The sequence below is a fragment of the Phodopus roborovskii genome, unplaced genomic scaffold (assembly GCF_943737965.1).
Source record: "Phodopus roborovskii unplaced genomic scaffold, PHOROB, whole genome shotgun sequence".
NCBI lineage: Eukaryota > Metazoa > Chordata > Mammalia > Rodentia > Cricetidae > Phodopus > Phodopus roborovskii.
The window spans coordinates 45730623-45753134 of record NW_026126407.1 but is presented as its reverse complement, the minus strand read 5'-3'; the positions used below and the strand labels follow the sequence as shown (position 1 = coordinate 45753134).

General features: G+C 47.9%; 1 protein-coding gene across 1 annotated transcript in view; it reads left to right on the top strand.

Moving 5' to 3' along the window:
• Nucleotides 1–22512, top strand: part of Stk10 (serine/threonine kinase 10) — an 84637-nt gene that overhangs the window by 58304 nt on the left and 3821 nt on the right. The window contains exons 8-17 of the mRNA XM_051180987.1: nt 2209–2355; nt 4241–4786; nt 6822–6952; nt 8926–9049; nt 9329–9508; nt 16103–16195; nt 17934–18063; nt 18814–18938; nt 19894–20082; nt 20551–20676. Of these exons, the coding sequence (XP_051036944.1) occupies nt 2209–2355; nt 4241–4786; nt 6822–6952; nt 8926–9049; nt 9329–9508; nt 16103–16195; nt 17934–18063; nt 18814–18938; nt 19894–20082; nt 20551–20676 (1791 nt within the window). The remainder of the gene's footprint in view (nt 1–2208; nt 2356–4240; nt 4787–6821; nt 6953–8925; nt 9050–9328; nt 9509–16102; nt 16196–17933; nt 18064–18813; nt 18939–19893; nt 20083–20550; nt 20677–22512) is intronic.

The following is a 22512-nucleotide window of genomic DNA, read 5'->3' as shown; positions in this document are numbered from 1 at the left end:
GTAGTCTTTTAAGTCATTAAAAGACTTCCCCAACAATTTTGTTGACACCATTCCTCCACAAATCAGATTTCTGATAATAGCGGGTTTCATTAGAGCCTTGCCACACACCTCAAATGAGCAAATTTCAACCCAGTGATGCCCTAAACCCCTGGCATTCCTTCCCCTCTGCCCACCGTGACGAAGGGACAGAGGAATCCCACTGTGGCCACTCCCTGTGCCAGAGAGGAGATATCTGCAGATGGTGTCTCTGCAGTGCTTTTCCAGGGTGCTTCAGGCTGACCAAACATCCCAAGGTCTTTTGCCTTAGAGTTTTATAAGGTCTATAAAAGAGAGCACACCCTTTGAGAAGTACCATTTGTGTAAAAGCCTAGAATAGAATACAGCCCACTGCCAGGAGTCTCTGCATTGCCCTTCTGAAACCAAATATATAAATTTCCACCCAAAGACAACAGATGCAAGACTGTCCCTAGTTGCTTACTTCATCGTCACCCAGAGCAGGAAACACCTCCATGTGTCCAACAGCAGCAGGATGGTTAACATGTTCCTCCAGGGGGACAGTGTCCTGGAAACAAAAAGAAGCATAGAGTGGAACTCAATGGTAGAAAGCACTGCTTAGCATCCATCCCAGCAGCGAAGTGACCTGGTAGTGAGCCTCGGGACCTTGGGCAGTGGATGGATCCTTGCATCTGCCACAGAATAGAATCTTGGGGACTGGGGGTGTAGGCCAGTTGGTAGAATACTAGTCTAGAGTGCACAAAGCCCTGGGTTCAGCCCCTGGCATTGCATAAACTGGGTATATTGGTGCATGCCTGTGATTCTGGCACTAGGGAGGTGGAGGTAAAAGGATTAGACATTCAAGGTCGTGTTTGGCTACATATGGAGTTCAAGGCCAGCCTGGGTTACATAAAAATCTATTTTGGAAGAAAAAAAATTAAAACAAGTCAGAGTGAAACAAAGTTAGCAAACTTACTGATTAAGCAAGAAGATACCTACTTAGATGGAGTTCATGTGATTGTGAGAGACACCTTTTGAGACCCTATGATGGCGGCATATACAGTATGAAGCAGCTTAAATGAACAACTAGTTCAGGGCCAGGATGTGCTGTCATGCTTCTTGTTCATAGAATTCTGTCTTTAAAGAGGCTTTGTAGGCACTTGGTACAGTTGGGTGTGGGAGGAGATCTTAGTTGTTTTTCACTAGCTGCAATAAGACACCATGTCCAAGGCAACTTACAGAAGAATGAGTTTGTTGGGGCATTCAGTTTTAGGGGGTAGAGTTCATGACCATCAATTGGGGGAGCATGAAGCTGGGACAGTAACCAAGAGTTCATATCTTGATCCTCAAGCATGATGCAGAGGAAATAACATGGGAATGGCACAAGTCATTTGAAACTCCAAAGTCCCAGTGACATACCACCTCCAACAAGACCACACCTCCTAATCCTTCCTAAACAGTCCCACCAACTGGGAGCCAAGCATTAAAACAGATGAGCCTATGGGGGCCATTCCCAAACTGCCACATTCTACTGCCTGGCCCCAAAGGCTCATGGCCATATCAGAATGCAAACCGTATTTAGTCTGTATTAGTCAGGGTTCTCTAAAGGAACAGAACTGGATGGAATGAAGCAGCTGAATGGGTGAAGGCTAGGGAGAGGAAGCATAGCTTAACCACAGACACAGACACACACACACACACACACACACACACACAGACAGACACACACACACACATACAGACACAGACACAGACACACACACATACAGACAGACAGACACACACACACACACACACACACACACACACACACACACACACACGGCACCATCATCCCATAAAAAAAGAACAAACAAAACCAGGGGCTGAACTTGGTTTTATAAGGCAGCACTTTGAAGAGCTTCATGACTCTCTATGGTTTCAGCATGGCATGGTTTCAGCGTGGCTGTCTGTCCTTTGGAAATGAAGAGACTGGCTCAGAGAGGAGGAGTGGCATGTTTAGGGTCACACAGCTTGAGTCACAGACTTGGTGGTTATTCTCTTCCCTCTACATGCAGGGCTTTCTGATCTGCTGCAGGGTTTTAACAACTTCAAAGTTCATGTGTTGCCTTGGCACTACAGCTGGCCCTCTTTGCCCCAAGATCAAATCCTGCATCTACTCCTACCCCACAACAGCCTCCAGACGGCTCTAACGTAGGTGTGCCTTCTCCTCAGCACCCCTTTGTCAGCAGTGTCACCAGTAACAAGGCTCTTCGGGAGCTGGTGGCTGAGGCAAAGGCTGAGGTGATGGAGGAGATCGAGGATGCCAGGGAGGATGGCAAGGATGACGTCGAAGAGGAGGATGCTGTAGATGTCACCTCGGTAAGTCTGGGGAAGGGGGGTGGGCCACAGACACCTCTGGGAGGGAGGCTGGGGAAGGGTTCCTTTCTCTTGGGACCTACTGGCTGGGAGCCCCAAACACCCACGGCCAGGGTGAGGCTGAGCTGTAGATTCTTGAGCGTGTAGAACCTAGAGCTGACTTAGGATCCCTGTTGTTCTTTTGCTGCGCAGCTAATGCCTAAGAAACACAAACACGAGACTCAGCGCCCACGTGGAGTTTATTGAGAGGGGGAGAGAAAGAGGGGGTAGCTGGTGGCCAACCGAAAGCAGGAGAGAGAGAGAGAGGAAACAGAGAGAGAGCAGAGAGAGAAAGCAGAGAGAGGCAGAGAGAGCAGAGAGAGAGAGAAGCACTTGGCGCACTTGCTTTAAAAGAGGCTTGCGCATGCGTAACTGAGTCCTCTGGCCGCCAGGTAAAGCTGATGTAGAGATGACAAGGCCATGAGCATCCCGCCCATCCTCGGGGCGGGGGTCAGCTGGCTGCTAATTCCTAACAATCCCTGTCTCACAGTCCAATCCAGGAGCTTCTCCTGGGGAACTGTTCATCTTACAGGGTCCCCAGTAAGTCAGGGTAAGTTATCATGGAGCTAAACCTGCAGGCCTTTCACGTTTTTTTTTAATTATTTATTTTTGGATTTTGAGACAGGGTCTTACTGTGTAACTTTAGCTGTCCTGGAACTCACTATGTAGACCAGGCTGGCCTTGAACCCGCACAGACCTGCTTCCCTCTGTCTCCTGAGTGCTGAGGTTAAAGGTGTGCACCATTGTGCCTGGCTCTTTTTATTTGAATTTTAAAGATTTTAATTAGAATTAGGCTTCTCTAAAATATATATATATATATATATATATATATATATATATATATATATTAAAACAAAACTCTGGTTTGGGAGCTGGGAGTTGGTGGCACACACCTTGAATCCTAGCACTCAGGAGGCAGAGACAGGCAGATCTTTGTGAGTTTGAAGCCAGCCTGGTCTACAGAGAGTTCCAGGGAAGCCTCCAAAGCTACACAGAGAAACCCTGTCTCGAAAAACCAAAAAAAAAAAAAAATCTGGTTTTGGTTCTCCTTTAGATAGAAGAGTTCCTGGCCCCTCCCACTCCCAGTTGTAGCCCCATGGCCTCCTTTCCACCTTCATGCCACATGTAGACACTTATTTTCTATTCACAGAAATGAGTATTTGATTTCATCATGACATTTTCAGTACTTTCTACCACATAAAAACTAAAATACAAGGAGTGGATGGGCAGAATCCAGCCCCTGGATAGGATTGACTGGCACTTTATATAATTTTATAATGTGAATTAGTTGCCACCTAGAAACCAACAGATAATCATGTGAAAATTCAGGTGGCTGAGACAGGCATGTGGCTCGGATGGTAGAATGCTGGCCTGAAACCCTGGGCTTCTTTTCAACACCACATAAAACTGGGATGTGGTATATACCTGTAATCCCAGCACTGGGGAGAGGGAGACTGAAGGATCAGAAGTTTGTGGTCAGCTTCATCTACACAGCAAGTCTGAGGCCAGCCTGAACTACTTGAGACCCTATTACAAAAACAGACAAACAAACAAAAAATCAGAAAACTCAAAATTCAGATGGCCAGTGTGTCAATGTGTATTGAGAAATTGGGAGGCCTGGCCTTAGGTGAGGCAGGTATTTCCCATGCTGTGACAATTCGCTGGGCCTGTCTATAGCCAGCCACAGCCTGTTTTTCTCATAGGATGGGAGCAGTGATTAGGTTGAGGAGAGGCTGTGGGAAGTGATGAAGACTAGGCTTAAAGTCCTGGCTCTGCCCTGCTGGCCTGTCATCTGTGGGCCTGACTACTGCCCTGGACTCCTGGCAGCTCAGCCCTGACTCTTTTCTAGCCCCTGGTCAACCATACTCAGGACTCCGCTGGTGCAACTGAGCCAAGCCTCAACTCTGACAAGCCTTCCCAGGATTCTTGTGTCACCCTGCCTCCCAGACAACCTCAGGAGCCTGTGAACGGACCCTGTAGTCAACCTTCAGAGGATGGATCCCCCCAAACCACCAGCCCTGCAGATGTGGTCCCCAAGAATGACAATGACTTAAAGGTACCCCTTGCCCTCCGGAAATCACGACCGTTATCCATGGATGCCAGAATTCAGCTAGCCGAAGAGAAAGAAGTCACTGGCCAGGCTGAGGACTCCAGTCCTTTGGCCAGCAAGTCCCAAAAGGCAAGCCAGAGCCGCCCTAACAGTGTTGCTCTGGAGACTTTGGGTGAAGAGAAGCTAGCCAATGGTGGCCTGGGGCTCCCCAGCACTGTAGTTCCAGGCCATGCTAAGAGGGCCTCAGATTGCAGCAACCTGTCTACCTCAGAGAGCATGGACTACGGCTCCTCCCTGTCTGCTGACCTGTCACTGAACAAAGAAACAGGATCACTGTCTCTCAAGGTATTTCACCTGTCACCCTGGGGGCCAGAGCAGTCACAATGGCCAGTGTGGCATGCTCAGATCAGTTCTCAAAAGCCTGCAGCAACTACTTATATTGTATTTGGTTTGAGTTTCCATAAGAGGTGCTGGGGTGAACCAAGAGCCTAGAGGGTACTAAGTGCACGTGCACGTGCACACACACACACACACACACACACACTCATACACACACACAAGTGCACATACGCACGCACTTATGCACACACATCCTCAGACTCTTCTTATTTTAAATGGCTCATGAGTGTGGCTCTTTCTTAAAGATTTTCACTCACCTCATGACTTGATACCCCATGTATTTGGGTCAGTATAATACATGTTTAAATTTTGAAGTTTGGTTAAAGAGCTTAAAATTAGGGAAAGAGCATTCCAGAAGTGGAAGTTCTCTTGCTTGGGGGTCAACTGTGTGGCCAGTGGCTGCCAGGTAGATTCAGCGAGGGGATCTAGGCTCCTTCTCCTCTCTGGCCTCCTTTCTGGCAGTGAGTGACACTAAGTGACTGTAGCCACTCTGTACAAAGTACTTTAAACATAAATGAAGGACTGTTTCCTCCCACAGTTTCCAGATGGGCAGGAGAGTTGAAAAGAAGTTGGCAGCTGGCACAGGCTGTGTGGGTAGGAGCAGGGAGGTGGTCAGACCTCGGGCTGGGCTCCTGGCCTCGTGTGCCTTTAGCCCTCTCCTCTTCCAGCAACTAGGAGGGGTGGGCCCCTTTCCTTGTCTTTCCCCAGGAGTTCTGTGATACTATTACACTTACTATGGGTCACCTGAAGCCCCAAACAAGATGACTTAGGGGTCAGGGGGGCGAGGTGATGCTGTGTATTTATGTATTGCCTTCCAAGACTTAGTGTAAAACACACAGTAGAGATTCACACATCTGTTAAGTAGAAGGCGGTGAAGGCAGAAGCAACCCCAGGCCTGCAGTAGCCTCTGGATCAGAGGCTCCGTCAAGCAGACATGTCCACAGCAGCTTTCCTTTTCATCTCCTCAGAACTGACACAAACTGTCATCAATTGTAGTTGCCCAGCTGTTGCCAGTGGCTCTTATGTAGAAGCACCATCTTGTACTTCTTCCTTCTAAAAGGAAGGCTGGAGATGTAGCTGGGTGGTAGAGTGCTTGTTGCAAGTACACATGGCTCTGGGTTCAATCTCCAGCACCATTTTAAAAAGTAGGCACTGAGTGCCCAGAGCTCAGGTGAGGTGTGCTAGGCAGCAGCACACAGAGCAAGGAGCCAACTCTTATCCACCCTGGTGTGCCCACTCCTCTTGAAGGAGCTAGAAGGCCTGTGGGCCAGGTTGCAGAGGCAGGGCTACATTCTAGGAGGAAGGACTTTGGGGGTGGGCAGAAAGTTCTGAGGCAGTGGGCAGGCAGAGGCCATCAGATAACCACTGTAGACCCGTAAGCCCTCATCGGAGTCAGAGCCCAACACTTCTACCATGACCCCTCTGTGAGTGGCCTTTGTGGAGTGTGCAGTTTCGTCACAGAAGGAGAGGATTGAAAGGAATGGTCCCATGAGACAATGGGCAAGCACAGCCACCAAGAGCTTCAGCTAGCTAGTTGAGGTCCCCAAACCTAATAGGAATTGTGCTCTGTGATCTGACTGGCAGAGGTAAATCCCATGCCATGTGTGCCCCATGGATTCTCATCAAACCTTCATGACCACCCAGGGAGGCAACTTCTGTTCTGATACTCCATGGACAATGGCCAAAGCCGAGATTCAGGCAAGACAAGGGTCTTGTCCAGTCACAAAGCCACCAGTGGCAAGTGAGGATGAACATAGTCCTTTTTGGTGTTGAGACTGTGTTTCACAAGAATGCTTCAGTGTAGTGTCTGATGCTGAGATCAGCATAAGAAAGGGGGTGCTAAGGCCAGGCGCTTAGGCCCTGTTTGGGAAGCTTGAGGGAGCGGGGCAGTGGGTGGTCACATCCTTCCTGGGCCCAGGCTGTGAACCTCACCCTGTCTCCATGGATTTCTAGCTGAGCTTGGGCATGTTCTTCTTGCCAGGGCTCAAAACTGCACAACAAGACCCTGAAGCGGACACGCAGGTTTGTGGTGGATGGTGTGGAGGTGAGCATCACCACCTCCAAGATTATCAGCGAGGATGAGAAGAAAGACGAGGAGATGAGATTTCTCAGGCAAGTCTGGGGAGGCACCGGTGTGGGAACCGGTGGGGGTGCTTTGCGCGTACTAGGCATTGGACCTTTGGGTGGGACAGCTGCCTGTCTACAGTGTGGAGTGGGGGATTGAGACAAAGGGAAAGTGGTTTGACTTGAGACCCCCTTCTCCTGCATTCATCTACCAATACATCTGCCTATCTGCCACCCATCTCTTCTGTCTATCTATTTACTCCTTCATCCACATGCCCAATGCCCTATCTGTCCAGCCTCTATCTACATATTCATGTGTCTACTCCTATGTTTAGTTACCTAATCCCTACCCATCCACCCATCCATCTGCCTACTCTTCTATCCACTCATTCATCTAGCTGTCTGCCTACCCACCCATCTCCAGTCCACCCAACTGTTCATCTATTTTTCCTTCCACTTATCTATTTGTTCATCCATCCATCCATCTACCTATGTATCACCCACCTGTCCACCCAGTTACCATCTGTTCATCCATCTACCCATGTCTGTACTCATCTACTCATGTCTATTCACCCATTTAATCCATCCACTCACCCACCACCTATTTACTTATCATTTGTCCATACATCCACCCAATTATTGACTCATGCATTATCTACCAAGTGAATCAGAATGGAAATCCAGATACATAAAGCTATCCCCCGTGTTGAATTTATACCTATACCAAACACAATACACAAGCTAATTGTCGATTGTGCTACACACTGTGAAGGAAGGAATGGGTGATACGACGCTGAGTGTCTGGGCTGAGCAGAGATTGCTCATAGGGACCTCACCATCACCACCCTGAGTTGAGCTTGAAAGATGATGTGAATCCCAGAGCTAGAGGAGTGCTGAGAGGATCTGCAGTTGCTGAGGCCCTGGTGGGTGACCTCTTGATTTGTATCAAGATCTTAGAGAACAGGACTTGAGTATGGAATGCTGGGACATGGTAGGACTATGGTCTTTGTGGGGGTTGGACCCAGGCTATGGAGGGTAAAACTGACTTGGGAGGTGAGAAGAATGTCCAGGACCATCAGACTCAGGTTTAGGCTGGGGCAGTGGCCAGAGGGGAAAAGGCATAGGACTCAGTGAGATCGAGAGAGGGAGAGGACAGAGAAGGAAGTGAAGGCAAAGCCACTCTTCTGTAACAGCCCCACATGTCCCAGTTGTCTCCAGCAGTCCTTCCCCGGGGACCCTGTTCCTCATGTGCATGTAAGGAAACTGTGTTTCTTGGCAGACAAACTGCAAGTTCTGGGTCTCTAGTTGACAAGGAGCAGAGCGGAGGTTCTGCCTGAGAATTCTTCCAGTTTTTACTGTGCACTGTGACTTCTTGAGGCTGCTGTTGAAGAGTGGGTTGCTAGGCACTCAGGGGGCTCAGAGCATCCCAAGGCCAGGGCTTTGCAGACATCACCATCGTTTGAAGGAAGCTTCTTGCATTCTGGAATAGAAATAGTTTGGGGTGTTCTAGGGGCATTTCTTCTATCTTGAACCAGTGGAGTGAAATTTAATTATAAATGACATTGTTACAATCATCCCCATCCAATCCAGAATGTCAGTTGTGTAAAGGTATTGCCGGTGTCTTTCAAATGTTCTACTAATTTATATCAATAACACATGGAGTCTGAATTACCCTATATGCTTGTCTGTTTAATAAATTTTTTTCTTTTATATTTGTATTTCTTATCATATAAATAATTTTAAAGTTTCTTATTTTTGCACTCGTTTTTGCTTTATGTCTTCATGTTGTGTACCATTTTGGGGGTTTGTGGTTAGTTACTTCCTCCTAATTGATTTGTAAATGCTCTTTATTTATGGAGGATACTCATCTTTTAAAAGAAGCCTGAATCTTGGTCATGTCTCTGCTTAAGTCAGTGGGATTCTACTCCACAGTCTATCCCTTCATGGCCTGGGCTGTGAATACTGATGTATTAGAGACCCCCCCATCTCACTAGGAAGTGTTTGTGTCTATTAATCTTCAGGCGCCAGGAACTCCGAGAGCTTCGGCTTCTTCAGAAAGAAGAACATCGGAACCAGACCCAGCTGAGCAGCAAGCATGAGCTGCAGCTGGAGCAAATGCACAAACGTTTTGAACAAGAAATCAACGTGAGTGAGAGGAGACAGGCTTCTGGCTTCCATTTTTTCTTCAGTTGGGGGTGTTGCAGAAGGGAGTGATTAGGTCACAGTGACCCTGAGTCACATAGGAAGACCTCTAGAGGTAGAGTGTTGTGCCACTGTCCTGTCAGGTCCAACCAGGAAACATCTCAGAGAGGTTAAGTAACTTGCCCTGGGTCACACAGCAAAGGGTGTCAGGGCTGGGGCTCAAGTCTGGGTTGGTCAGACCCTGAGGTATGATGTGGATGCCTGAGTGTGTGCACCTTCCAGGCCAAGAAGAAGTTCTACGATGTGGAGCTAGAGAACCTGGAGCGGCAGCAGAAGCAGCAGGTGGAGAAGATGGAGCAGGACCACAGTGTGCGCCGCAAGGAGGAGGCCAAGAGGATCCGCCTGGAACAGGAACGAGACTACGCCAAGTTCCAAGAGCAGCTCAAGCAGATGAAGAAGGAGGTAGTGGAGTGCTGGGGATGGTGATAAAATGCTGTGGCCACAAGGAGCTGGTCAGGAGAGGGTTTATTTCAGCTCCTGTTTCCAATGCACAGTCCATCACTGGGGGAAAGGCAGGGCAGGAGCCTGGAGGCAGGAGCTGATGCAGAGGCCATGGAGGAGTGCTGCTCACTAGCTTGCTCCCCATGGCTTGCTCAGCTTTCTTGTAGAACCTAGGATCACTGCCCACGGATGGCCCCACCCACAACGGGCTGGGCCCTCCCTCACTGATCATCAGTCAGAAAAATGTACCGAGTGCTTGCCCACAGGCCAATCTCATGGGTACATTTTCTCAACTGAGGTTCCTGCTTCTCAAATGACTCTAGCTTGTGTCAAGTTGATATAAAAATAGCCAGCACAGCCTGCCTTGCTGAGAGAGGGGCTGCATGGAGCCAGTTAATCCAAGACTTTGAGGGCAGCCACACTGGGGCCTTGGTGCCTCAAAGCCACGATGCGTTAGCCTTCTCTGTGTCTTTTGAGTGCCTCTTTCCTGTGTTGGCTCTCCCTCCAGGTGGGTCCTTCCTAAGCGGCTTCTGTTAGTGTCTTTTACAACCTCTTAGACAAAAGAGAGCATTGAAGGTAGTAGAGATGGCCACCACTAAAATTGGAGGTGCTCTTCCCACAAGGGAGGCAATGCAGGGGAGGCCCAGGACATTCTGACCCCTGTGCTCTGCCTTCTTTTGGTTGTCATCCTCCCCTCAGTTGGAAGGGGGAGGTAAGGAGATGCATGGCCCTGAGATGACAGAACCGGGGTTCCCAGACTCAGCCTGGCAGGTCGTGCCCTGCTGGAGACTGAGGCACCCATATCTGCTGCGGCCCTCTGCTTAATACCCACCCCCCGGGAGTCTAAGGATGTCCCAGCCCTTAGTTCTCCACCATTGGGAGATATGGGCAGCTCTGAGACCCAGATGCCCTGTGCACAGCCAGGCTGAGTCGTCTCCCTGCCTCCCCTGGGACAAAGGCCCATGCTTGTGCTGTACTGGTTCCCGACCACTGAGTTACACCCAAGTTCCTGGTTTAGTTCGACATGGGTTTTTTTTTTTTTTTCTTTGTTGCTTTATTTGAAAGTTTCCATGGGAAGAGGAGGCTGTGAGGCTGTGCCCTTTCATCTTCCCAGGAGGACACTGCCATTTAATAGCTTGTGTCCCTGGTACTATTCTTGCAGGCAGCAAGCTTGACGGCTGTGGTCTGCAGATAGCTCTCTTTTCAGCGGCTCACTGTAGCCGCTCTCTCCTTCCAGAGCTCACTGGGGTTCCAGCTCTGAGTTCAGTGAACCACAAAGATGTTCCTCAGGACCCTCTCAGGGACTGACTCACTAGGGGGCACCCACAGGTTTGAGGCTGCTGCATCCACACAGCAGTGTAGTCTGCACACACCTTCCGGAGCGCCTCTAGGTCGTTCGTAATTCCCATGCAATGTCACTGCTGTGCAAGTGGTCGCTGAACTGAACCGGGAGCTGTCGCTGAACTGAACCGGGAGCTGTGATGAGGGGAAAGTCAGTTCATTAGGTTTTGCTAAGGTCTTTACTCAGTGTGCATGTTGATGAAGTTGTGTAATAGCTTGTTTCTCAGAGCGTGTCCCTGTTGCGAAGCTAAGTTTGTTAAATGGTTCAGCGTTCCCTAACCCTGCACCATATCCTTGAAAAGAACCCTGGGGACTTCTTAGTTGAAAACTAGATTGTTTTTCTGGTTGGGGAAATGGGACTCCAAAACCTCCAGTAATTAATTCATGGACGTCACTACCCTGGTATGCAGCTTATCTGTCTTCTGGTGGAACTTGGTCCCACCCTGCCATGCCTGCCATTGCACAGCTCTGCCAGAGAGCAGTGCTGGCATGTAAAGGGTCCCGAGAGTCCTTGGGTCCTTCGAGGAGTGGCCCCACTCTGTTTTGATTCATCTTCTGCCTCCCTTCTCCATCGTCAGATGTAAGAGTGTTGCCTGTGTCTTCCATGCCTTTAACAGAAAACTCAGAACCTGGGTTCTGTCTCTATTGCTGCTTTTAAATCTTCTGTTCCCCCAGACCACAGCAATCAGCTTATAAAAACACGGTTCTAAGTCTGTAGCCCTTATGTTGTGTGATAGCTCTCATGGTCACTGAGCTGGGACAGGATACCACACCTGATATAGAGGCCAAGGTTCACAGATGAACTGTTCCTTTAGGAATTTTGTTAAACCTGTGCTTATCAGCCAGAAGTCTTCTGTCGCCTGCTCTCTGAGACACTGACAGTGTCTACAAACATTTGGGGTGTGTCACAGCTCGGAGATGGAGTGAAGCAGCCTGTTGATCTCACAGCCAGGCACATTACTGATGCCCTGTAGATGCATAGGATAGCCTCCTGTCTCTCAGGTCCCCAGAGTCAGTCACACTGCAGATGGTAAACCATCTAAAGCAGAAAGTCCAAACTCAGCCTGGAAAACCCAAGACCATTTGATAAAAACATAGGAATTGGAAGAGAGGGTGGAACAGGCTAAGAGGTTGGTCTTCGGGATTCAAATGGTAAGCATGTCATACTCCTCCAGATGCTCTGAATCCATTCTCTCTTCACAGCAATGCAGGAGTGGTCCAGTTTCCCCTTGTCAACTTCACTGTCTTATTTTAGCCACCCTGATGGGTGTGAAGTGGCATTTGGGTGTGCCTTTGCATTTGCATTTCACTAATGACTAGTGACATGAGTCTCTTCATTTGCTTCTTTGTTACAGTATGCCACTTTTGGTGACATGCCTGTTCAAAAATCGTTTACTCCTTTATTTAGCTGGGAGATTGGTATTTGGACTGCCGGTACTTTGTGGGGTATTATTTTGCATGTATTCATTCTCCACCAATGGCTTGAGTTATAGTCCTCCTAATAGTGTCCTGTGTCCTTTCAGGGGTGATTCTTTTAGTGGCTTATCTAAGAAACCAAGGGATACTTCTCCAGCCCTCTGGGATGTAGTCTTTAGCAGTTTGCCATGTTGAGTTTTCTGTTTCCACTTGAGTACATTTTGAGTTGAGTTTCTGCAAAGGACGAGGTGTGAAAAGGTTTTGTTAGGGATATCTGGATGAGGTGTGAACGGGGTTGGCTAGGAATGTCTGCCCCAACATTGTATGTTGGAAACACTCACCTTCCTCTGCTAAGTTATCTTTGTGGAAAAGGAGTTAATACTGATATGTAAGCAGATCTGGTGTGGTGCGTTTTGGGTTTGTTTATCATACAGGTTCATCTGTCTGTCTCTCACCAACACTCCAGTGTCCGGGAACCCAGACTCATAGTAAACCTGACTTCAAGTGGCCTGAGTCCTATAGCTGGCAGTTGTGTCCCTTTGCCTTTTCGTACACATTGCAGCATCACCTTGCTGATCGTGTAACAAGCCAGGCAGGACTTGGATTGGCCAACTAAACAACTCTGAGCCTTCTATCCATAGGCATTTTGTACACATGCATTTTCTTGGGTCTTCCTGATAAATTTTGTTAGGGATTTTTCATTTTTAGTATTCAGATCCATCATATGTTTTGTTAGAATTATACTTATGCCATTTGGGGGATACTTTCATAAGATATTTAAAAATAATCAATTTAGGGAGCTGGAGAGATGGCTCAACAATTAAGAGCACTAGCTGCTCTTCTAGAGGACCCAGGGTCAGTTCCCATCACCGACATAGCTCACAACTGTCTGTAACTCCAGTTCTGGGAGTTTCAATTCTCTCTTCTGGCCCCGGTGGGTACCAAACACATAAGTGGTACACAGATATATATGCAGGGAAAATATCCATACACAGGAAATAAAATTAAATTATCAGTTTAGCTAATTACTACAGTATGGAGACATATTGCTGTTTATGTAGTGGTCTTGTATCTAGCCTTGCTGTCTTATTCTAGTATTTTTTCTTTGGTACATCCTTGAGGTTTTCTGTATAGACAGGAACAGTTTCATTTCTTCTTTTCAATTGATACCTCTTATTGCTCTATTGTGCTGGCTCAGGTTCCATCAGAAAGTCGGCTGGAAATAGAGTGGATGGATGTTCTTCCTCCTTGTTCCTGGTCTCAAAAGGAACACATTCGATATTTCCTCATTAAGTCCTGATATGATCATTGATTTGATTCTGATTTTTTTTTTTTTGCAAAATAGGATCTTACAAAGTAACTGGCCAGCCTAACAGCCCAGTAGCCAGCCTGGCCTTGAAGTCAGAGCTCTTCTTGCCCCTGCTCCTACCTTCTGAGTGCTGCATTGAAGACTTTTGGCCCCACCCCCGGCTTTGTTTTGTTTTTCTAGATCCCTTCAGACCAAGTTAATGAAACTCTTTTTTATGAATAGATTTTTTTTCCATGAAGGAATGTTGAATATTTTAATCTTTTGACATTGACATAATTATATGATTTTCCTTCTGTAGTTTGTTGATACGAATTGTTTGATTTTCAAATATTAAACTAGCTTTGCATTCTTTGTATAAAGGTTATACCCAGGTGTGGTGACATACTTTTAGTCCCAGCACTCAGGAGGTGAGAAAGGTAGATCTCTTGTGAGCTTGAGGCCAGCCTGGTCTACATTGCAAGTTCCAGGCCAGACAGAGTTAAATGGTGAGACCCTGTCTTTAAAAAAAAAAAAACTAAACAAACTGGGCATTGGTGGTACATGCCTTTAATCCCAGGACTCACTCTGTAGATGAGGCTGGCCTCAAAACTCACAGGCAAAGGCAGCCTTGAACAGTAAATTCCAGGACAATCAAGGTTACACAAAGAAACCCTATCTCTCAAAACCCTGTTTTTGGAAAACCAAAAACCAACCAAACAACAACAACAACAAAACACAACAGAGGGCTGGAGAGATACCTCAGAGGGTAAGTGTACTGGCTATTCTTTCAGAGATGTGGATTCAGTTCCCAGCACCCACATGACAGCTCACAATGATTCATAGCTTCAGCCCCAAGGGTTCCAACACCATCTTCTGGCTAGGCATGTACAAACATACATGTGGACAAAACATCCATACACATAAAACAAATAAGTAATTAAAAAGCCATAAGTCAAACAAACAAACAAAAAACCCTCATTTGGTCATTATTATTCTTTCTATATATTACAAGATTTAATTTGCCAGTATTTTATAAAGGAATTTTGAATCTTTGTGAATAAGGACATTGGTCTGTGATTTTCCTCTGCCTGTGTGGCTTTAGCTTTGGTACATTCTGTCTTTCCAGGCATTCGTCTCTTGTCTATGGGATCTATTTGCTGTTGGTAATACTCTCTGAGCATCTCTTTGGTCTTAGGATCAACACTGCCGCTCTCCATTCCTGATGTTTCTCTTCTCCCTTTCTCACCTTCCTCTTCCTTACTGCTCATTACCCTTCCTCTACTGGCCAGAGCAAAAGACCTAACTAATCCCACTGACCACTTCAAAGGGATGGCTCTTTGTTTTGTTGATATTCATTCCTTCTTATTTCTTCTTCTTTCTTTCTTTCTTTCTTCCTTTCTTTCTTTTTTTCTTTTAATTTTGTAATTCTGAAGGTTGGGACCCAAGACCCATGTGCATACAGGACAAACACTCTACTACTGCTCAACCCTAATTTCCACGGTTGCTTTCTGTTTTCACTGGTATTGATCTCTGCTTTTATACTTGATTTAGATTTCAATTGCTTTTATTTTCTTTTTGTTTGTTTGGTTGGTTTTGGTGTAGCCCTGGCTGTCCTGGAACTGGCTCTGTAAACCAGGCTGGCCTAAAACTCACAGATATACAAGTTTCTCCCTCTCAAGTGCTGGGGTTAAAGGTATGCACCACCACAGCCTGGCTGCTTTTATTATAAAATTACTTACTGTGGAAGTTCAGGTAATTGATTGGAGACTTTCTCCTTTTTCTGAGGATTAATGCTTGAAATTTCCCTCCATGCACTGATTTTATCTCAGAAACATGTGTGGGCTGTATTTTCATTTTTATTCAGTTCAAATTCTTTTTTGTTTTGTTTTTTTTTTTTTTGAGCCAGGGTTTCTTTATATAGCCCTGGATGTCCTGAAACTCACTCTGTAGATGAGCCTGGCCTCAAAACTCACAGAAATCCACCTGCCATTGCTCTCCTGGGTGCTGGGATGAAAAACGTGTGCCACCACAGCCTGACTCAAGTTCTTTTCTAATATACTCTACAACTTCCTCTTTGACCCACGAACTACTTACATACAATTTTGCTATGAAGATTTTAAAAGTTTAAGATTCTTTTTATGGTTCAGAACTGTTAGTAAATGTTCCTTGCAACCTTGAAAAGGTTGTCATTCTGTGTGCTGGGTGGAGTGTTGTGTAAACATCAGAGTGACAGTGTTGTGTCAGACAGACCGTATTTTCCATCTGTTGTTCAGATTGACAGTGCCAGCCTGGAGTCCCCATGAGGCTGGAGAGAGCCCACCACCTGCACCTTAGGGACTACAGTGTCTCAGCAGAGGGGCAGGGCTCCCACAGAAATGGAAACAGACCTTAGATATTGATAGCCTATCTGTGCCATAGATACTTCATGGGCCAAGCATGGCCAAAAGTCATAGTGCATCCAGCATAGGAAGGGCCCTGGAGTAAGATGTCCTCTGCCGTGTCTGCTGCAGGTAAAGAATGAGGTTGAGAAACTGCCCCGGCAGCAGCGGAAAGAGAGCATGAGGCAGAAGATGGAAGAACATTCACAGAAGAAACAGCTGCTTGTGAGTCCCCAGCCTCGGTCACTCAGCCGCAGTCATGAAGCGGGGACCCAAATGGTCCCCCTTACCTGCCCAAGCCTGCTGCTTGAATATCCACTTCCTGTTTTGAGTGCCTAAATCTTAGCCTATCGTTCGTTGACCTCTATGGTCATCTTCCCTGATCACCCTCGAACCCCAAGAGTGAGTCCTGTCATCTCTGGCCACTGTAGCCTGCATCTTAGACCTGCCTACCTTACTGAAAATTGTTTCTGTGTCACGTGTCACATCTCCTGTCAACCAAGATCAGTCATCTGTCCTGACCCATCCTTTCCCTCCACTTCTCCATCACCTCCTGAAGCTTGGTGTACACACACACACACACACACACACACACATACATACACACCACATGTTCCCCACACATATAACACACTATATAAACACACAAAACATACATGCAACACATAGCATACATACATACTAAACACACTACAGATATACACCACACACCACATGTTCCCCACACTTATAACGCACTATATAAACACACAAAACATACATGTAACATAATAACATACATACATACTAAACATACTACAGATATACACCACACACACACACACACATTTCCCAGCTGTTCTCCCTGCTTCCTTTTGCTTTTCTACACTTCTTTCTCTCAGACCAGCAGGTATTGTCGATATGAAATCCAAACCTGGCCCTATGACCCCTTTTCCCCAGCTCTGGGCTTTAAAATCCCTCAGCACTCTCCCTTTATCCGTGAGCCGAGGCCCTCCTCACTGTGCCTGCTGCTGCCCAGCCTTCCCAGGCCCCTCGTGGCTTAACCCCACCTCTCACCTCTTGCTGGAATGTTCTTTTCTCTGCTGTGGGGGGTGAGGGGTGTGGGAGGTAGGGGGGCAGTCCTTTGTACATTCTGCCTCCTCAACCCTGGGCGCAGGCAGTTGCAGCCCATATTTACAGATGCTTGACATATGATCTGGTCAAGTGTTTATGGTACCTTGGGGAAGGAGCTATTTGGTTTTCCATTTGTAGAGGAAATCAAAGCTCAGAAGGGTGACATTGCAGAGTTGAGGGCAGTAGAGCAAGGCCTGGCACTTGGCCTGACTCCAGACTTCACTGTCTTTCAGTGTTCCTCTCGACCTGTCTCTTCCTAACCAATGAGGCTGGTTATTAGTAAAAGAAACAGGTTTTTATGTTCAGCGGCACAGAAGGGTAACCGTGCCCAATAATGATGTACATTCTCAAAACATCAAGAAGAGGGTCTTAAATGTTTTACACAAAGAAATGATCAATACCTGAGGTGTTGGACATATGAGTTCCCCAAAGTCTCTGTTACACAGACATGCATGCACTGGAACAGCACACTGCATCCGTGCACCCGTGCAATGGTGAGCAGATAACTTTTTAAAACACAGGCTGGAGAGATGGCTTAGAAGTTTAGAGCATTTTTTGCTCTTGCAGGAGATCTCAGTTTGGTCCCAGCACACATGCTGTGCAGCTGGCAGCCACCTGTAACTCCAGTTCCAGGAGATACAGTGCCCTCTTCTGGACTCTACTGGCAGGTACATGTGTACATATGCATACATGACAATCAGCACCACTCACACACAAAATAAACAATTAAACAAACCAACCAGCCAAGACTGGTGAGAGAGGCAGACAGGCCCTCATCTTCAGAAACAGAGAGGAAGAGCTCTAAGTCAGCCTAGCCACCTCAGTGTAAAGCCTCAGTGTCTCCCTGCAGGACCGAGACTTTGTAGCCAAGCAGAAGGAGGACCTGGAGCTGGCCATGAAGAAGCTCACCACCGAAAACAGGCGTGAGATCTGTGACAAGGAGCGAGAGTGTCTCAGCAAGAAGCAGGAGCTCCTCCGAGGTGGGGCCCTGGAATGGTGGAAGTCAGGAAACCCCCTACCCCCACCCCCACCCCCGGGAAGTCAGGAATGAGGCAAGGATACCAGTTACCAGAGCACACAGACCGACCCTTGCCCCACTGTGTGCTAGCCAGTTTTCACACCTGACCCCATGCCATCCTCACCTGTAAGATGGCTTCTACTACAATCCTAACGTATAGTGAGGATACCGCACTGGGGAGAGTTAACTGTGTTTCTTGGTCTGTTGGCACTACTCTAAGTGGACTCTGCAGTCCAAATGGCTAAGAAGCAACAGAAGGGCAATGAAGCCCAAGGCTGAGGATCCAATGGACTCATTGCCGGGATTTCTCACCGGCATCAGTCCACACAGGTTCTCCATTCTCATTTGCCCAACAGAAAAAAAGGGGTGTTAATGTAGATTTCCCTTAATAATGTCTTTGAAGAACATTCCCACTTTGGGGTGTGCTTGTGCTATTTGGTGGAGGAGGAAGCTGTGGCTCACTCCCTGCCTACTGCAGTGCCTCGCCTTCTATGCTCCCAGGCTGCTGGGGCTTGTCATTCTTAGCTCCTAGGGCTCCGCTCAGATCAGCCAATGTGGTCTAATGAGCAAGCCCAGGTGCCTGTTCCTCTGCCTGTCCCTCTGGGTTGGTTATCAGTCCCCACAGGAGGTCTGGTGGAGGGGAGGGGTGGGAGACCCGTTCTGTCTCTGGTCTTGTCCACTCCTCACCGTGTGGGTGGTGTGTCCTCCGCAGACCGTGAGGCAGCCCTGTGGGAGATGGAGGAACACCAGTTGCAGGAGCGGCACCAGCTGGTGAAGCAGCAACTTAAGGACCAGTATTTCCTGCAGCGGCATGAGCTGCTTCGCAAGCATGAGAAGGTGAGGATGGCCAGGATGCAGGGCAGCCTGCTGTCAACACCCAGGAGGAGCTGCTGCAGTCGGAGACCTTCTCCTGTGTGCCCTGCTTGAGGGACAGGGATCAAGGGAACTGCAAGGGGCGCAGATGGTGCAGGCAGCTCCTTTGCTCACCCCAGCACTTCAGTTTTGGCTTTCAGTTCAAAAGCCAGTCCTGGGCTACTTGAGACTGCCCCCCCCACACACACACACACAAGAGAAAAAGAAAGAAAAGGGAAAGAAGGCGATGCCTCTTGACTTGTTGGGGGTTTCTATCCCTAACACCCATCCTAAATTGAAACTAACAGTAGAAATGCCCCTCAGCTGCCTGCCCTCCAGGCCTCCAGCTTAGTGGCACAGCTCTGAGGCAGCCCAGAGTAGGGTATTTCCCCTCAAGGGGCATGTGGCCGACCAGAGCTGTGGTTCGCTGCCATCCCTCAGTAGCCAGAATATTGGACTAGATTTTGATCACCCAGGAATTTCATTCCAAATTTGAAGAATGGTCTCAGCTGAGTCACGTTGTTTTCACACCACTGCGAAGTCAGAAAGCTGTGAGTCAAACCGTCAGAAGCTGGAGACACTGTGATGTTCAAAGAAAATGCAGGGCTGGTGAAATGACTTTGTGGATAAGGGAGCTTACCACCAAGCCTGATGACCTGAGTTCAATTCCCAGAACCCTCATAATGGAAAAAAGTGAGCTGAGTCCTGGAACCTGTCCTCTGAGTGTCATGCTCATGCTTAACCTTCTCCCTCCTGATAAAACAGTAAATGTAAAAAGAAGGAATTTTAAAGAACAGATAATGTTGAACTGTAGATGTGAACTAACAGCTATGCTGTACTGATACCCTGGGCTCCTGTGTTGAGAAGGTCTTTAGCTCTGAAGCACCCTCCGTGCCTAGAGCTCCCCCCTCCCCAGACCTCTGCCTGGTTGTCCCTCCAGGAACGGGAGCAGATGCAGCGCTACAACCAGCGTATGATGGAGCAACTGAAGATCAGACAGCAGCAGGAGAAGGCGCGACTACCCAAGATCCAGAGGAGTGATGGCAAGACACGCATGGCCATGTACAAGAAGAGCCTGCACATCAATGGGGCAGGCAGTGCCTCTGAGCAGCGCGAGAAGATCAAGCAGGTGGGGGCCGCGCCTGGCAGGCTGTAGGGAGTGTTCGTAGAGGAACCTGGTAAAGCCTGGACCTCCCACCACGTGGGAGAATGTCAAATACTAGACACTAGATATGGCATAGGGTCCTGGGGGGGGGCGGGGCGCTGGCGGTGAGTCAGCCATGGCCTTGAAGCTTCAATAGCCCAGGAGAACCCTCCCCTGGTGGACAGATCCTTGTTTGACAGTTTGCCTTGCGCTGGTCCCTTTCATGACCCCATGCTTTTATGTGCATGGCGTTCTCTGTTCTCACCCACGAAGACCCTCCTTTCATGTCACCTCACCTTGCCAGGTCCCTACTGGCATGGGGACAGAGACTGGATCTCCACTCAGGACAGGGCTGGGCTGAGCGTTGCCCCCCCCAGTTCCTGGGATGGATGGGCCTCAGTGGCTCAGCCTGAGGCTGGCCAGCCCCCACAATGGCATCCTTTCTCTCTGCAGTTCTCGCAGCAGGAGGAGAAGAGGCAGAAGGCGGAGAGGCTGCAGCAGCAGCAGAAACATGAGAATCAGATGCGAGACATGGTGGCCCAGTGTGAGAGCAACATGAGCGAACTGCAGCAGCTGCAGGTACTCAGCCCCTTGCCTCAGCTTCCCCAAGGCAGTCAGTGCTCAGAGGCCAAGTGCCCCGCAGCAGGGTGGCGTCCTAGTCAGGCAGGCCCAGGTAAGCTGACTCCAGCTTGCCATGCTGCTCTCAGGCTATGTTACACATGGGTAAATTGTACGAGCCTCCTAGACATACTTCCTCTAAATCAGCCGTAGGGTAGAGGTGACGACTCCAGTTCGGTGGGATTGGCATGTGGATTTGTGAGCTGAAAGTGCCTTGCACTCCAGGGCCTGAGCTGCCATGCGGCACGGTTCCTTTGCTTGTGTGGGAATCCTGACTTTGAGTGTCCCTGTGTTAGGGATATCAACAAGCAGGAGGTGTTTGTCCCTCAGAACATGATAGAGCTAGCACCCCTGTCTGGACACCAGCAGCAAAATACCGAAGGCCCAGTCCATGAACTGGTACTTGGGGCCCCCTTGTGGCAGAGCAAGGCATTGTTGCACTTGACAGATGAGGGCCCCCCACTCCAGCCTCTGTGAACTTCAGGAAGTTGCTCAGGCCATTGGGCCCATGTGGAAATATGTGGAGAGGCAGGAGGTTCCTGAGAATGGCCAGCATCAGAGGCTGCCAGGCACGAACTCAGTCCTGTTACAGGACCATCTCAGAAAGGACAAGGCCTTTATTTCAACACAAGAGCCCTTCAGGCTGGGACGGGAGATCTCTCCTGAGGAAATGACATAGGCAAGAGATATTACATATTAGATACATACAGCATATGAAATGTAACTAGACACAATGCACAATTATATATATAATTTCTTAGATAAATAATTGTACACACAGATTTAGACTGTAGCTAGATGCAGTGGTACACACCTGTAGTCCTGCCACTTAAAAGGTGTCAAGAGGAGGATTCTTTGGACCAGGAGTTACAGGCTGTAGTTTACTTATTTATTATATGTTGTATGTACATGTGAGTTTGGGCAAGTGCATTCCCTAGCACACGTTTGCAGTTCAGAGAACAATTTTTGGGAGCTAGTTCTGCTACCCTTCTAGAGTGAGTTCTGGGGATCAAACCCAGGTTGTCAGGCTTATGGTACTTTGCCCACTGAACCATCTCACTAGCCCAAAACATTTTTTTTTTAAAAAAAAAACCCAGACAACTTAGACAATGTCAGAAGTCCACAGGAAGGTAGGCAGGATGGCTCAGTGACCAAAGCACTTGCTGCACAGGCCTAACAGTCTAAGTTTGATCCCCAGAAGCCATGCAAAGACGAAAAGTGAGAACTGACTCTACACAGTGTCCTTTGGTTCCAGATGTACACCATGGCATTCATGTGCACGCTCACACACACGCACACGCACATGCACATACGCACAAACACACACACTTAAAAAACACACAGAGAAAAAAGTTGCAAAATTGCTGTAATTTACCCATTTGGAACTATTACCATTAGTGTTCTGGAATAGTTATCTAGGTATTGCTTGGTGCAAGTATATATGTAAGGAGGAGGTTTTTCCGCCCGCTGCTGGTCTTCTCACGCCGCCGCGCCAGCCCCAATTAACACACCGAGACTCTGTATTTGATATAATGCTGTTGGCCAGGTACTAGTTTCTTATCTAGCTCTGTCTTAAATATTAACCCATTTCTGTTAATCTAAGAATTTCCATGTGGTTTCATCTTACTGGGGAATGGGCTGGCATTGTGCTCTCCCCAGTCTCTCCATGTTGACTCCTCCTGACTCCTTCCTCTTTCCTCCTTGTCTCCTAGTCCCACCTATCTTGCTTTCCTATTGGTCAACAGTGCTTTATTCATTTACCAGTATGAGAAACATATTTACAGAATGACATCTCCC